General features: G+C 44.1%; 1 protein-coding gene across 1 annotated transcript in view; it reads left to right on the plus strand.

Annotated features, from left to right (window-relative positions):
- Positions 1 to 6116: 6116 nt before the first annotated feature.
- LOC113883989 (zinc finger protein with KRAB and SCAN domains 1) overlaps positions 6117 to 15936 on the plus strand; it is a 31259-nt gene continuing 21439 nt past the window's right edge. The window contains exons 1-3 of the mRNA XM_027528239.1: positions 6117 to 6248; positions 13422 to 13944; positions 14194 to 14347. Of these exons, the coding sequence (XP_027384040.1) occupies positions 13519 to 13944; positions 14194 to 14347 (580 nt within the window). The 5' untranslated portion in view covers positions 6117 to 6248; positions 13422 to 13518. The remainder of the gene's footprint in view (positions 6249 to 13421; positions 13945 to 14193; positions 14348 to 15936) is intronic.

The following is a 15936-nucleotide window of genomic DNA, read 5'->3' on the forward strand; positions in this document are numbered from 1 at the left end:
TCAGATGGTCTGGTATTCTCATCTCTTGAAGAGGTTTCCACAGTTTGTTGTAATCCACACAAAGGCTTTGGCATAGTCAATAAATACAAAGTCAAGTGGGCCTTAGGAAGCATCACTACGAACAAAGCTAGTGGAGGTGATGGAATTCCAGTCAAGCTATTTCAAATCCTAAAAGATGATGCTGTGAAAGTGCTGCACTCAATATGCCAGCAAATTTGGAAAACTCAGCAGTGGCCACAGGACTGGAAAAGGTCAGTTTTCATTCCAATCTCAAAGAAAGGCAATGCCAAAGGATGTTCAAACTACTGCACAATTGCACTCATCTCACATGCTAGCAAAGTAATGCTCAAAATTCTCCAAGCCAGGCTTCAATAGTACGTGAACCGTGAATTTCCAGATGTTCAAACTGGATTTAGAGAAGGCTGAGGAACCAGAGATCAAATTGCTGACATCCGTTGAATCATTGAAAAAGCAAGAGAGTATCAGAAAAACATCTGTTTCTGTTTTATTGACTGTGCCAAAGCCTTTGCCTGTGTGGATCACACACTCTTGTACCACCAGCGAAATGGTGGTGAGGGAACATGGTATGGGACCGCTGAAGTTTCCTCCAAGTTCATTTGCCCCTGCTTCCTCTCTGCCTTATCTCCCTGCATTAAAACTGTGGGTTTCTACCTGAAGCCCTGACCTGAGTTCCAAGAATGGTCCCAGCTCCTTCTTCCTGTTCTTTATCTTCCCTTTTTAACCCCAAACACCAAACGCACCCAATAGGCATCACTCCCAGCTGCCTCCCCTTTCTCTCTCCACCTCTGTCCCTTCAGTCCAGCTGCCCTGCTCCATCCAAATTGCTTTGACCTGTGAAGTCGATTGGAACTTCTCAGCTCTGCTCCCACCCCTGTTAGCCCAGGCCCAGCACCTGACTCTGCACCTGACCAGCCTCACCTCCTGGTCTTTCCCCTCCCTGTCAAATCCTGTCTCCCCTTCTCCTCACCAATCCATCCTTCAGTGACTACTTTTCTGCCAACTGATGTGCAACTCTGTCTTTACAGCTTGCCAAGTACAGTTGCCTTTGTGCATGTACAAACATTCTTACCAAGTCTCATTTAGAAGTTAGTTTTTCCTCCCTGCTGCATCTCTCCTCATCTCCTGCCTAAACTACTACTGGTTTGGGGTGGTGTTGGGGGCGGGGGGCAGATGTGGGAGTTTTGCTTGTAGGTTTTGAGTTTTTTTGTTCGTTTGTCTTTGCCTTCAGTACGCCTGAGTTCTGCCTGCCTTTAAAAAAAAAAATTGGCCACACTGTGTGGCATGCAGTATCTTAGTTCCCCAATCAGGGACCGAACCCTGGTCCCCTGCAGTGGAAGTGTGGAGTCTTAACCACTGGATTGCCAGGGAAGTCCCCTGCCATTGTTCCTTTAACCAACCTACATTAAGATCTTTCCCTACCTTCCTGACAAGTTGCTCTTTATAAACTTTCAAGTATTCTTCCTAACATGAAGACCTCACTTCCTTTCCTCCAAAAATTCTAATTAACCCTCTCCAATCTCTTCTTTCTCAACATTCAGAGCCTGTCAACAATCGTTAGAATACGACTCCTGGAAGGACTTCCCTGGTGGTCCAGTGGTTAAGGATCCACCTGCCAATGCAGGGAACATGGGTTCAGTCTCTGGCTGGGGAAGATCCCACATGCCTCAGAGCAACTAAGCCCATGCACCCCAACTGCTGAGCCTGTGCTCTAGAGCCTGAGAGCCACAACCAGTGAGCACCACGCCATAACATAATGAAGCCCGCACCTAGAGCTGGTGCATCGCAGCAAAGAGTAGCCCCTGCTTGCTACAACTAGAGAAGGCCCATATTGTAGCCATGATGACCCAGCACAGCCCCAAATAAGTAACTAAAGAAAGAAATAAAAATAAATATTAAAAAAAGTGACTCCTGGAACCAGCAGCTCTAAGAATCAGGTGGCCATGAATGACCGTTCTCCCCATGACCAGTCACCCCGTGCCACCTGGGTGTGTTTACACATCCACACTTTGTCTCCTTACCCTGCAAGCTCCTTGTGGCAGTTAAGAGATCCTTTTCCTTTGTAAACTACACAGATGTTTAGAGGAAGCTCTGGATTCGTTTGGCTGCTTTCCAGTTTCTAGCCCAACTCAGACATGTCCTGTATCCTGTGTCCTATTACCTGTAGGTTTGGAGTTACATCAAAGGCAATTTGCAGGGGGTGGGGGAGGAGGCACTGTGTAAAAATTGAGAAACTTCAACTGAATATCCCATTTCTCTTTTCTCCTTGGAAGAATTAGCCTCTCTGGAAATTCTGAGTCCACACCCGGCTTGGCAGCAATAGCCTGAAGGGTGAATGCTTCCCTTGGCCAGAATGTGTGCTCAACAGATGGGCAACTCCCCACAGTCTCACTTCGAGCTCAGGTAACAGTTACATTTACCCCAGCCATTGGCTAGCCTGGCCCCTGTGGGTACTTGGGGGTAGGGTGGCTGGACATGCATAAAGAGAAATCGGTGTTCAATAGAATAAAAGTGTGGGACTTAGAGACAACAAGAAGAGAAGCTGCATGCATCACAGCTGACTGTGGAGCAGGCTTAGACAACCCCTTTTTCTTTTTTTTCCTAAGTAATTTTTTATTTGAGTATAGTTGTTAGTTTCTGCTGTATAGCAAAATGAATCAGTTATACATATACATACATCCATTCTTTTTTAGGTTCTATTCCGTAGGTCATAACAGAGTATTGAGTAGAGTTCCCTGTGCCTGACAGAGACAATCCTTTTTTCTACTACCAGAGAGTTACCTTGGAAAGAGGCACCCCACAGAACCCTTAATTCTGTCCTGGGAAACCCGCAATCAGGCAGAGAAGTGTATTTATGCAGCTCTGAATATACGCATCACTTCACTTTGTATTTTGGTGACTCGTACGTTGGTCTAATGTCCCCACCAGATTGTAAACTTCTAGACTACCAGTGCAATGTCACTATCATATCCTCCAAAACAAGCATAATCCCTGATACATAATATATCATGATCAATGGCTGTGAATAAATAAGTTCTGCCGTAATGCTGATGTAACTCAATAAATTAAGCAAGGTCAATGGAAGGACACTGGTCACCCTACGGGTGTAAGTAACTTTGCTACAGCACAAAGATAAGAATTAAGCCTCTTTGGGGAGGAAATGCGGTTATACATTTATTTTTTATTGAAGTATATAGTTGATATACAATATAAGTTACAGATCTATAGTGATTCACAGTTTTTAAAGGTTCTACTCCATTTATAGTTATGAAATATTGGCTATATTCCCTGGGTTGTGCAATATAACCTTGTAGCTTATTTTATACATAATCGTTTGTACCTTTTATTCCCCACCACTGTATTCCCTCTTTCCTTCTCTCTCCCCACTGTAACGATTAGTTTGTTCTCTGTATCTGTGAGTTTTTTTCTTTCATGTTACCTTCACCAGTTTGTTGTATTTTTTAGATTCCACATATAAATGTTGTATTTTTTAAATTCCACATACAAATATCATACAGTATTTGTATTTCTCTGTCCCATTTATTTTACCTAGCATAATACTCTCCAAGTCCATTCATGTGGTTGCAGATGGCAAAATTCCATTCTTTTTTATGGCTGAGTAGTTTCCCATTTTGTATATCTACAAACACACACACACCACATCTTCTTAGCCCATTCACCTGTTAATGGACACTTAGATTGCTTCCATATCTTGGCAATTATAAATGATGTTTTTTATATATATGTATGTATGCATATATATAAATATTAATTCACTTGTCAGAATCTGTCCTAATTAAACAATCCAAAAGACATTTGCACAAAAATCTTCATTTAACTATTTCTTAACCTAGCAAAACTTTCAAAGTATTCAGCATGTCTAGAAATATAGGAATTACTAAATAATTAATGATACACTGCTTGATGGAATACTATATAGCTATTAAAATGATGCTTATCCATTCCGTGTACCAAAATTTTAAATGTCAGTGATATCATAATTAAGCTTTTTCAAGTAGTACACATAATTTCACATCAACCACATCCGGCTTTGCTAGGTGACAAGGAACCAAGTAAGACTCTTTTATTGGCAAGGAATTTATTGTAAGGACACACAGGGTAATAGGGAGACAGGGAACAATAACATCTGCAGGAAAGTTAAGCAATGCCCAGAATAGGGGCCTGAAGGTTATCCAGACGGTCACCTCCTCATGCCTTGGGTTCTCAGCAGTGGGTGGCTGGGCTCCCCTCTGTGCACCTTGCCATGTGGTGCATCGGCTCTGAAGCCGCTGCTAACCCATGACACTCACAGCTTCGTGGCTTCTGTCACCTAATGCCTTCTGCTGATTGATTTCTGCTTGGCCCGGGTTTTCTGTTTGTCTCACATTTGAACTCCCCAAGAAAGGAGATCTAGATACTTTAGTTCCCTACTGTTCCATTCTTCAGAGCTCTCAGAACAGACCACCTCTGTAATTCCAGTGGCCAGCATATAAGCTGTGCTTCCAAAAAGTGCCTAAACCTGATCCCATCAATTCAGTCCAAAAAGTGGTCACACAGTATGAATTTGGCAGGTACTTCAAACATATCAGCCACCTATCCAATACAATCTATAGTTTTGAACCATGTTTAAAATAATAAATAAAAGCATATACATATGAAAGGGCTTCCCAAGTGGTGTTAGTGGTAAGGAACTCATCTGCTAATGCAGGAGATGTAAGAGACACTGGTTCCATTCCTGGGTTGGGAAGATCCCCTGAAGAGGGGCATGGCAACCCACTCCAGTATTCTTGCCTGGAGAATCTCATGGACAGAAGAGCCTGGTGGGCTACAGTCCATAGGGTCAAAAAGAGTTGGATATGACTGGAGCGACTTAGCACATACACCCACACAGACATATGAAAACAGATAGGAAAGAGATAAATCCATCATAGTTGGGTTAGGGTGGAAGGATTATAGGTGATTACTTTTCTCCATTTTGCACTTTTCATTTAACGATACTGTAATTGACTTTTGGTTTTCAAATATTTTTTCAAAGTACTCTTCAAACTCTAGGAGTCATGCAGCCAAGCTACTGAGTTCAGTCTCTCCCCAGAACTTACCTTGGAATATAGAGCAAAGTCACAATCATTATAGTCTGTGGGTGCTTTTGCTCAGCAGGTAGAGTATTACTTCCGCTTTATCTTGCCAGGTGAAGGCCATAATTGTTGTAGGTTGTGAAAGCACATTGAAGGCAAAAATGCCTGTTATTATTCTGAAAACTTCTTTTAAATTGCTATAATAGCATATGTCACATGAGCAGAACATAGAACCTTACGACTAGCTTGGGCATAGAAAGACGTCCTTTATCCACAAGCCAAGTATTTGAAAATACAACCCACTCAATTGGCAGACACCTTCAGGGCTGGAGAGGAACTACCACCATAGTTTTCTGAAACTGAGCCACCCAAGGCTTTACTTTGATCTCCTCTGTGTACATCATGGAGAAGGCAATGGCACCCCACTCCAGTACTCTTGCCTGGAAAATCCCATGGACAGAGGAGCCTGGAAGGTTGCAGTCCATGGGGTCGCTAAGGGTCGGACACGACTGAGCGACTTCACTTTCACTTTTCACTTTCATGCATTGGAGAAGGAACCCACTCCAGTGTTCTTGCCTGGAGAATCCCAGGGACAGGGGAGCCTGGTGGGCTGCCGTCTATAGGGTCGCACAGAGTCGGACACGACTGAAGCGACTTAGCAGCAGCAGCAGCAGCAGCAGTGTACATCGTTCTTCCAGCTCCTCTGCCACAAACATACAGTTACTAAGTATTATTGCTTGATAAAAACTCTAATTACTACAAGGACTGCCCGAGGTGAAAAAGGAGAAATCGAATTATCAGATGGACTGGTGTGAGTTGGACAGCCTGTTTATCCTTTCGTCCCCAGCCCTAACTTGGGGGCGCACAGGCTGCGGGAGGGGACCCCCAACGCGGGAGACTGCACCTGTGCAGGGCAGTGGACACGTCCAGCATTGGGGAAACCGAGATGTCGAATCCTCCCACCCTCCTAGAGAGGACCCGGAAGCGCGGCGCAGTCCCGGAAGGCGAGGTGCTGACACACTTCCGGCCTTTGTGACTCATTGTGTCTGTGTCGAGGCGTCAGGAGGGCCCGGACCTGAGCGCGGCGCCCTTCGGCCGGCCTGAGCCCCAGAGTCAACTCCCTTTGCTCGCCCCCAGCCGCTCCCGGGGCTCACGGTGAGATTTGGGGCCGGCCCCTGAGGGAGCGGGCGGGGCTGCAGGGGTGTGTGCGTGGAGGTGGGCTCTGCAGCTGCGAACCTGGGGTCCTCTCCTGGCGGCCGGGGCGCCGCGAGCAGCGAGTCCGTACCCCTGTCCCCACCTCAGGCCGGGCTGTAGGCAGCGCCGTCCCCCGGGGCAGCCGACCCCGCCCCATCGGGGACCCGGGCAGGGAGGGGGCCTCTGTCCTTGGCAGGGGGTCCTGGGAGACCCGGGGGAACGGCTGTCTGCGGGTCCCTTCCGGGCCCTCAACTGCAATGTCGTCGTCTTCGCTTGACGTTTTTGCAAACCCGGTCACGAGCGAACCGACCCCTGTTGGATTTTTTTTCTTCTCTGCCCTAGTCGCCATTTGCTTTAATTCTCGTGAGGTATTTTTTTAATTTTCGGGGTCCTTGAAGGACCTCCAGGTGAAAAATGCGGAAGGCTGAGAAACGGACACGTTTCAAGATGCCGAATACGTGTTTCCAGATCACCTGCTTCTCCCCACCCCGTTCCCCGAGCGGTGATTAAAGAGCGTCTGAAGCCTAGTCTGAGTGGATGAAGAAGTGATCTGGTCTAATAGAGATGATACGTACGTCCCACTCTCAGCTTTAGGGGATATTTCGAAGGCTTTGAAAACGAGCTGTCCGGAAGATTAGGTGCGTTTTTTATTTCTGGGTAGTATTACTCTGCCTGACTTGGAAGGGTGAAGAGTGAAAGAATTTGTGGAAATTGCACGGGACCATTAGGAGACTGATTAACTGAGTGACCTTGGATAAGACAGGACACTTCTGCCAACTCTCGGTTCTGTCATCCATCAGATTAGGTTTTCTCCAAAGGCCTCTCCAACTTTGAGATTATTTGCTTTAGTCAGTGTAATTGAAAAATTCAGCTACAGTTCAGCCTGACACTGCCCCCTGCCCTCCCCTTCCTACAGTGCCTCCAGTACACAATAAGATACTTTGACTATAGAGAGTGGCTGTTACATGGCCTGGGACCAAAGAAAGCATTTATTGTACAGGCCATTGCTAGGCGGATTGGAGGTGGTCAATAAATACTTGTTGAATTGAATTGTGGAGGATTCATTGTAACCAGTCAACAAAGCCCTGTTACTGTATTTGCCAGCCACATGTGGAGAAATAGTTTTATTATTTAGGGAATCATGATGATAATTTGCCCCAAAATGTTTCTCCATGTTTGTATTGTCTCTGAATTAATATGCACAATTCTTGTTCATTATTTCAGGCTGTTTTCACCAATCTTAAAATACAAACAGGGAGGCTCACTAATTAATAACCTTAGGCTTTTGCTGATTCTCTGCTTGATCTAAGCATTTAAATTTTTGCTAACTTTATCTAAATACAGATGAGTGTTATGTTAAATCTTTCCTTTTTATTCTGAGTATCAGTATTCTTTTGGAATTCTCAGGATACCTAGTTATCTTTTAAAGGTAGCTTTTTCATGTTTTAAAACATTTCAGAGTGCTTCTCAAAAATGGGGAGGGTGCACTTTGTTTAAAATGTCAAGACTATACCCTGGAAAAGATACTGGCCTGTTTAGAAAATAGCCTCTGAAATAAACTGAGCTTGTAACTCCAAGCCTTTCTTGTAAGAAAATCTTTTGTATTTACCTTTGGTGAAAACCAGTTACTGGGGATAATCTTATCTATATCGGATAGTGTGTCAGAATGGTTTGCAACTCAAAGGGACCCCAGAGGTAGTTTTCTGCTCCTCTGATCCTACCCTGCCCGCCGTTTGACAGGTAAAGATACTGGGTGTCAGAGAGGTTAAATAACTCACCCACGGTCATGTAACTTACTCCTCATAGGAGACTAGAATTCAGTTGTTACAACTTGTGTTGCTTTCACTATAACAGAGTTTGTCCCATTGCTTAAGCGAGTTTGGTGTGATGGTTGGAACCTGAACTGAGTCCCACAGAACTCATTTCAAATCCTGACTTAACCATTTAATTGCTCTGTGACCTTGGGTGTTACTTAACATCTATCAACCTTAGCTTCATTGTTACACATTGTGACCATAATTATACCTACCTCCTAAGAGTGTTGTGTGAAATGCCTGGTACATAGACCAGTTAACATTGGTTCTTACTATTATGCCTGCTAGAGGCTTCTTGAATTGAACAGATGAGGGGTAAGTGGCATTTCAGCTTAGCTCTAAAGGATAAGGAGGATTTGAAAAGGCAGGGAAGACTGGGAGGGAAATCCCAGGCATTATGATGTGAGAAAGGGAAGACAGTCAAAATATAAGACATTTAGGAAATACTGAGTAGAGTAATTTTGCTGGATGGAAAAGGTTCATGCAGGGAAGGGGAAGAAACTGATGGGAAATGAAGCTTGATGGGGAAGCTGGGACCAGGTGCTGGGGGCTGTTGGATTGGACGGCTCTATTGAGTTGTAGGAAGAAGAATCTGAGAGCAAGGTTGGAGATGAATTTTGAAGGGGAGGCAGAAAATGAAGGTAGGGCACCAAAGAGAAGAAGCCATTCTTCACAGAACTAGATAGAAAAATAAGTGTGAACAAAGAACTGCATCTCCCTGGTGCTTGGAGATGAATGTACTTACGTAAGGGGAGAGGAATCAGAGATGAAATTCTCAGTCTGAGTGAATGAGATGTTCGTGGACCAGCTGATCCCTAGTTGACACTGAAGGCAGTAAGATGACAAGGGGAGCTGAAATAGTTTAAGTTGTTCTTACTTCTTCTCTTCAGTTTAACAGAATTAAGGTCTGCCCAGTTCTTTAGAAGAAGAGTCAACAAGAGTCCTTGTCCTCGAGGGGCTTAACGTTTGGTTGGGAAGTGGTGATAGAAACTCAGGTAATGGTAAGACAAGGAGAGCAGACATGCCTGACAGAGAAAGTCTCGAGAGCATTCAGATGAGGAAGATATCTTTAATTTGGAATGTCAGGAAACAGTGTACATCTTGAAGGTGAGTGAAAATTTGACCAGTTGAGGTTGATAAAGGTGGGAGATTTGTCCTAGCAAAGAAGTAAAGATGCCAAGTCATACCCCAAGTTAATGGGTATTATGTTAACGGGAACGTTAATGGGTCGAATAGGCTGAAATAGAGGGAATCACTACTACTAAAAGTAATGGAAGTGGAAGAGTCCAGTGGATTCACTGAGAGTAACTGGGGAAGGAGGGAATGACCAGCAGCAGACTTTGGCAATACTAAGTTGACCTTGGTATGTTGTTCATGTTGGAACAGGGAGAAATGGAAGCAAGACAGACTGGGTGGGGCTGAGGCACTGGTGTCGGCAGGAGATGTGGAGCCTGGATATTGGGATGGTGGAAGATGGCTCTGGGAGGCATCACTGGAAAAGATACTCTTTTTTCCACTTTTCCGAATGAAATGAAGGAGACCCAGCCTTACAGGAGTTATTTAGCCTCCCAGCTGAGAGAAAGCCAGCCAAAAGAGTGGTGTCTTGGACTCCCTGCCTGCTGCCTCTTTCTGTTCAGGTCCTCGCTCTTCCAGTGCTCCAGCTCCGTGGGGCCGTTTCCTGGAAGCTGCCTTGTCAGCTGTCAGGTACCCCTTGGGGCTGCCCCAGCACGTGGAAACCTCCTTAGAACCGTTGGAACGTCTGCTCTGTACTGTAATGATTTGTGTAAAAACGGGAATCGAAGGTCTCGTCTTTTTATTCCCCTCAGTCTAGGCTGACACCACGTGTATTTGTGTTTAGTCACTGAGTCACGTCTGACTCTTGGGACCTTGTGGACTGTAGCCCTCCAGGCTCCTCTGTCCATAGGATTTCCCAGGCAAGAATTTTGGAGTGGGTTGCCATTTCCTTTTCCGAGGGATCTTCCTGACCCAGGGATCAAACCCGAATCTCCTGCATTGGCAGGTGATTCTTTACCACAGTGCCGCCTGGGAAGCCCTTGCGTATGATAAATCTTCAGAAATGCTTAGGGAATTGAATACTTGTAACCAAGGACTTTCTAAAGTTGCTCTGAAATTGAAAAACAAAATATATTTCCCCAGCAAGGGGGTGGAGTGCAAAACAAGTCTGAAGGAATGGATCAGTTCAGTTCAGTCGCTCAGTTGTGTCCGACTTTTGTGACCCCACGGACTGCAGCATGCCAGGCTTCCCTGTCCATCACCAACTCCTGAAGCTTGCTCAGACTCGTGTCCATTGAGTTGGTGATGCCATCCAACCATCTCATCCTCTGTCGTCCCCTTCTCCTCCCACCTTCAATCATTCCCAGCATCAGGGTCTTTTCAAATGTGTCAGTTATTCACATCAGGTGGCCAGAGTATTGGAGTTTCAGCTTCAGCATCAGTCCTTCCAATATTCAGGACTGATTTCCTTCAGATGGACTGGTTGGATCTCCTTGCAGTCCAGGGGACTCTTTAAGAATCTTCTCCAACACCACAGTTCAAAAGCATCAATTCTTCAGCATTCAGCTTTCTTTATGGTCCAACTCTCACATCCATACATGACTACTGGAAAAATCATAGCTTTAACTAGACAGATCTTTGTCGGTAATGTCTCTGTTTTTTAATATGCTGTCTAAGTTGGTGATGGCTTTCCTTCCAAGGAGCAAGTGTCTTTTAATTTCATGGCTGCAGTCACCATCTGCAGTGATTTTGGAGCCCAAGAAAATAAAGTCTCTCACTATTTCCATTGTTTCCAAGTGATGGGACCAGATGTCATGATCTTCGTTTTCTGAATGTTGAGTTTTAAACCAGCTTTTTCACTCTCTTTCACTTTCATCAAGAGGCTCTTTAGTTCTTCTTTACTTTCTGCCATAAGGGTGATGTCATCTGCATATCTGAAGTTGTTGATATTTCTCCTGGCAATCTTGATTCCAGCTTGTGCTTCATCCAGCCCGGCATTTCTCATGATGTACTCTTCATAGAAGTTAAGTAAGTAGGGTGACAATATACAGCCTTGATGTACTCCTTTCCCACTTTGGAACCAGTTCAGTTCTAACTGTTGCTTCTTGACCTGCATACAGATTTCTCAGAAGGCAGGTAAAGTGGTCTGGTATTCCCATCTCTTTAAAAGGTTTCCACAGTTTGTTGTCATCCACACAGTCAAAGGCTTTAGCACAGTCAGTGAAGCAGAAGTAGATGTTCTTCTGGAATTCCCTTGCTTTTTAGAAGACGGTTTACAATAGGCCTTTTACCAGTTTAAAGTATTGGAGAAATGACTTAATTCCCACATTCTTTTTATATTTATGCAGAGAGCCTTTTTTAATGTAATGTTCTTTATTGTAATCATAAGCTGCTATTTTAATAATGATTTCTGTTTTTTATTAGGGACCAAAGAAAGAAAAATGAATCTTGTTATAAACCTCAGATTAAAATCATAATCTTTGTTTAGAACAGTCTTCTCCAAACTTTTCCAGTCACACGATCCTGTCAGTAAAAACTGTTTACAAAAGCTACGTACATACATCATTATACCAGGGTTTTGTGTAATTTTAAAAAAATACAGTAGTGCTTTTCGAAAATAATCTTGTGCTTTAAATGTACGTGATCTATTTTCCACCAAAATTACTAATAATTTTTTAGTGAAAGTCATGTAATTAAAAATGTTTTGTTAGTTTAAAACTATTGGCTTATCTCATTTTGATACAGCCAGATGCTGTGTCTAAAACTTATTGCTTATTTTGATGGCTGTAAGAGGTGAAAACGATGCCTCAACAAAGGTTTGTCAATTCAGATGAAAGAAATACATTTTTGCATCTGCTTAGTAACTCGTGATTGCTCCTGTCCACCAACCCTCTTCAGTTTTTGTTCTTGAAATTCAGCTTCTACATCTCCCTTTTTCCATGCCCTTATATCACCTGTTCTTATGTTTTATAATTTTAACAAACAGGCTCAAGACCCACTAAAAATCCTCATTTGGAAGTTCTTAAAAAAAATTAGGGAATATTTCCAAGTTTGTAAAATGTGTAGACAATAAGGAGTTTCAAGGATGCTGAGTATCAGTTTTAGTGGTTAAAATTATGTAACAACCCACTAATAATTCCTTCCTCATACTTTTTTTTTTTTTTTACTTTTTCACTTGTCGGTTGACTTCTTGTTAGATTTAGATCCACACTGGTTTTCACCTTTTAACCTGGCGGAGTTAGAGATTGCTCTGGATAGAAGCTTCAGCCGCCATTTTCTTGTTTGTGTGTGTTTGCCTTCTTAGTGTCTCCCCTTCTAGTAGTTTCTCTGCAAGAATCTCTAAAGCTGCTTGCTCTTTTCTAAAATGTAGTTGATACATAGCATAAAGGTTAGTTTCAAGATACATAATGATTCAATGTTTCTGTGTATTGCCAAGTGATCCCAATAAGTCCGGATAACATCTATCACCATAGTTACATTTTTTTCATTTGAAGAAAAATTTTAAGAACTTCTTTCAGCAGCTTTTGAATATGCAGCACAGCATTAACTGGAGTCGCCACGCTGTGACTCCACCCCAGGACTTATTTTACAACAGGAAGTGTGTGTCGTTTGACCTATTTTGCCCCTGCACCGCCCCCAGCCTGTCTCTTGTGAACATGTTCAGCGTTTAGACCAAGTGAGCTAGTTAGTATCCATTTGTACATTAGATGTGGTCTATTTTCTCTCACTTCTAAAATATAAATAGACCTTCTGATATTTTCCTTATTCAGAGTGGCTCATTTTGTACTGACCTAGGCACCCATAAAAAACATAGAAATATCTGAATGGTGGGTTACACATCCGGGCCTTCAGATCTGGCGTGAGTGTTGGCTCCACTAGGTAGGTTGCTCCTGAGTACACAGCCGAAGTCACCCACGCCACAGTCGCATCATCTGTAAGAGGGTGCTCCAGGTTGTCCTGGGAGCTCGTACATGTGCCGCTGCAAGCCACCGCCTGGCACCCCTCTCTCAGCTCTCACCAGGCTGTGTGTGTAAACACATGATGTCATAACCTGCCTTCCCCTGGAAGGAGAGTGCTTGGACTCCAGCAGACACCCTGAGGGTAGAATTCGCCATTTGGGAGTTTGCTTGCAAAACCTTAATATCTATAAAGTGACAGTGAAAACAGTTGGTACCAGGGACTTTTTTTTCCTTTACTATTCAGAGGCGTTTTTAATGCTTGGATGTGTAGCCTTGTATGAAGTATTAACCTCAAAGTATCACTTTCCATAAAGGTACCAGTAATTTTTTTTTTTTTAACTCTTCAGAAATAGTACAGAAACAGATACCAGACATCTCACAGGACAGAAAGGAGAGCCCAAGAGCACAAACCCTGTTCGGATCGAGTCAGGTCCCTGAGCCTGAATGATGACTGCTGAGTCGAGGGAAGCCACAGGTCTGTCCCCGCAGGCTGCCCAGGAGAAGGACGGTATCGTGATAGTGAAGGTGGAAGAGGAGGATGAGGAGGAGCACATGTGGGGGCAGGACGCCAGCCTGCAGGAGTCTCCCCCGCCCGACCCAGAGGTCTTCCGCCAGCGCTTCAGGCACTTCTGTTACCAGAACACTTTCGGGCCTCGAGAGGCCCTGAGTCGACTGAAGGAACTTTGCCACCAGTGGCTGCGGCCCGAGATCCACACCAAGGAGCAGATCCTGGAGCTGCTGGTGCTCGAGCAGTTCCTCTCCATTCTGCCCCGGGAGCTCCAGGCCTGGCTGCAGGAGTACCGTCCTGACAGCGGGGAGGAGGCCGTGACCTTGCTGGAGGATCTGGAGCTGGATTTGTCAGGACAGCAGGTGAGGCGAGGTGACGCATGTGATGTGTGAGCAGCACGTGGACTTTGAGACTGGAGCAGAGAGAGAGTTACTGATTTAAAGCTTGGATTTATAGTCTTTGTGGTACTTAGATCCTGCTCCGCTTGGCTGTTAAAAAAGTATTCTGGCCCTGGCCCTCGCCCAGCCCCTGGCGTACTTACTGTCTTTTTGTTTGTCTAAATTCCTGTTTAAAAAGTAATTTACCCACAAGCCCAACCTGTTTGTCCTCAGGTCCCAGGTCAAGTTCATGGGCCTGAGATGCTCGCAAGGGGGATGGTGCCTCTGGATCCAGTGCAGGAGTCGTCGAGCTTTGACCTTCCTCATGAGCCCACCCAGTCCCATTTCAAGCATTCATCTCGGAAACCCCGTCTGTTACAACCTCGAGGTAAGAGGCCAGGGTTCACGTGGGTTGTGAGGCGGGGACACGCCAGTCAGATGCGTCTGTGGTGCTGATGCCTGTAGTGGAGAAGCGTGTTTGTTTCTGTTGTCATTGCTACTACGTATCAGAGGAAACATAACCTGCAGACCAGTTTCATGAGTTAGTGTTACTGAGGAGGTAAGTGGAATGTGCATAATAAACTTGAGTGGACATTATATTATTTGTTGAATTGTTAGCATTCTGGGTGTCTAGCAGACTTTTTATTAACAGGAAAGTGCTCAGAAGAGATGATATATATCCAGCACTCTGGTATGTCATACATTATCTTGAAAAGGATCGTTTTAAAATTGATTTTATTTGGGACTTCCCTGATGGCCCAGGGGTTAAGACTCTGCTTCCTCGGCACTGTTCAGTGCGTGCTGAGGGAAACTGGATCCTCCATGCCACACAGCGCAGCCGAAAAAGAAATAAACTCATTTTCTTTAAAATGTATAAATACTGTATAACATCACTCTTTTTCTAGGTTATTTTCAGAAATTCCAAAGAATGGGAAAAGGATGGAAAAAATGTTTTGGTTGAGGAACATGAGGCAAAAAAAATGATTTCAGAGTCATATGAATAAAAATTAGTTTTTTTCTCTTGAGGGAAATCTTAACGTATTTTATCCACTTTTAAAACCAAAGTAGGTACATAGACTATCAGTAAATAATAATAACATGCTAAAAGAATGATTGTTCACGAGCTGATAAACACACAGTCCTCACCCAGTGTGTCTGTTGTGGTGACGTGCAGGGCGGGCGTGTAAAGCTGAAGGGGGCATCCTTGTCGCTGCGTTCTGGAGGGCAGCCAGCAGTCAAGCTGGAGAAGCCCCGCCAACCAGCCAGATGCTGCGATGGTAGTCCACCACGGCCCACCCCTCCCGTTGCTTCCTCCTAGGGTGAAATCAGGAATGGAAAAGGATGTTCATGGTTTTAAATGCCAGATGAGGGCTTCAGATGATCAGTAACAGCCTTAGAAATCCTGGAATAGGTACTTGTTACGTAGTAGATACGCACTTATTTTTAGTTTCCTCTTTGTGCTGATTATCTTCGACCGGTGTTTCCTCACTGTTGTAAGGTTGGAGTGCTAGGTACTTGATCTTTTTGGACACTTTGCTCTAGCTTTTAGTAATTCTGTTTCAGAATGATTTTTCTAATATCTTTGCAATACAGTAACATCATCTGTTTACCAGTAACATTTCCAAATCTAACATTACTTGGCAAGGGAAGGTTTTGATTTTGCAGTCTCCTAAGAATTTTCCAGTTTTATACATGGCAGTTAGTGTGATCCTATATTGAATATGTCTTTTATTAGAAGAGTATCATCAACCCATGCCTTTATACGCTTGGAAATATCTCATCAGCATTCAGACCCTGTGAACGTTTGATCCAAAAACTGGTCACGTGAGGGAGAAAGTAGAGGGGCAACAATTGGCAGAAACTTGAAACTAAGAAGAGCCCCTTCCTTCTCTGTTTCAAGACATTACTGCCAAAGATTTTTAAAACTTAATTTTTCACAACTGGATGGGAATCTGAAGTCCTAGTACACGTTCCTTG

This window comes from Bos indicus x Bos taurus, chromosome 25, assembly GCF_003369695.1.
Source record: "Bos indicus x Bos taurus breed Angus x Brahman F1 hybrid chromosome 25, Bos_hybrid_MaternalHap_v2.0, whole genome shotgun sequence".
Classification (NCBI taxonomy): Eukaryota; Metazoa; Chordata; class Mammalia; order Artiodactyla; family Bovidae; genus Bos; species Bos indicus x Bos taurus.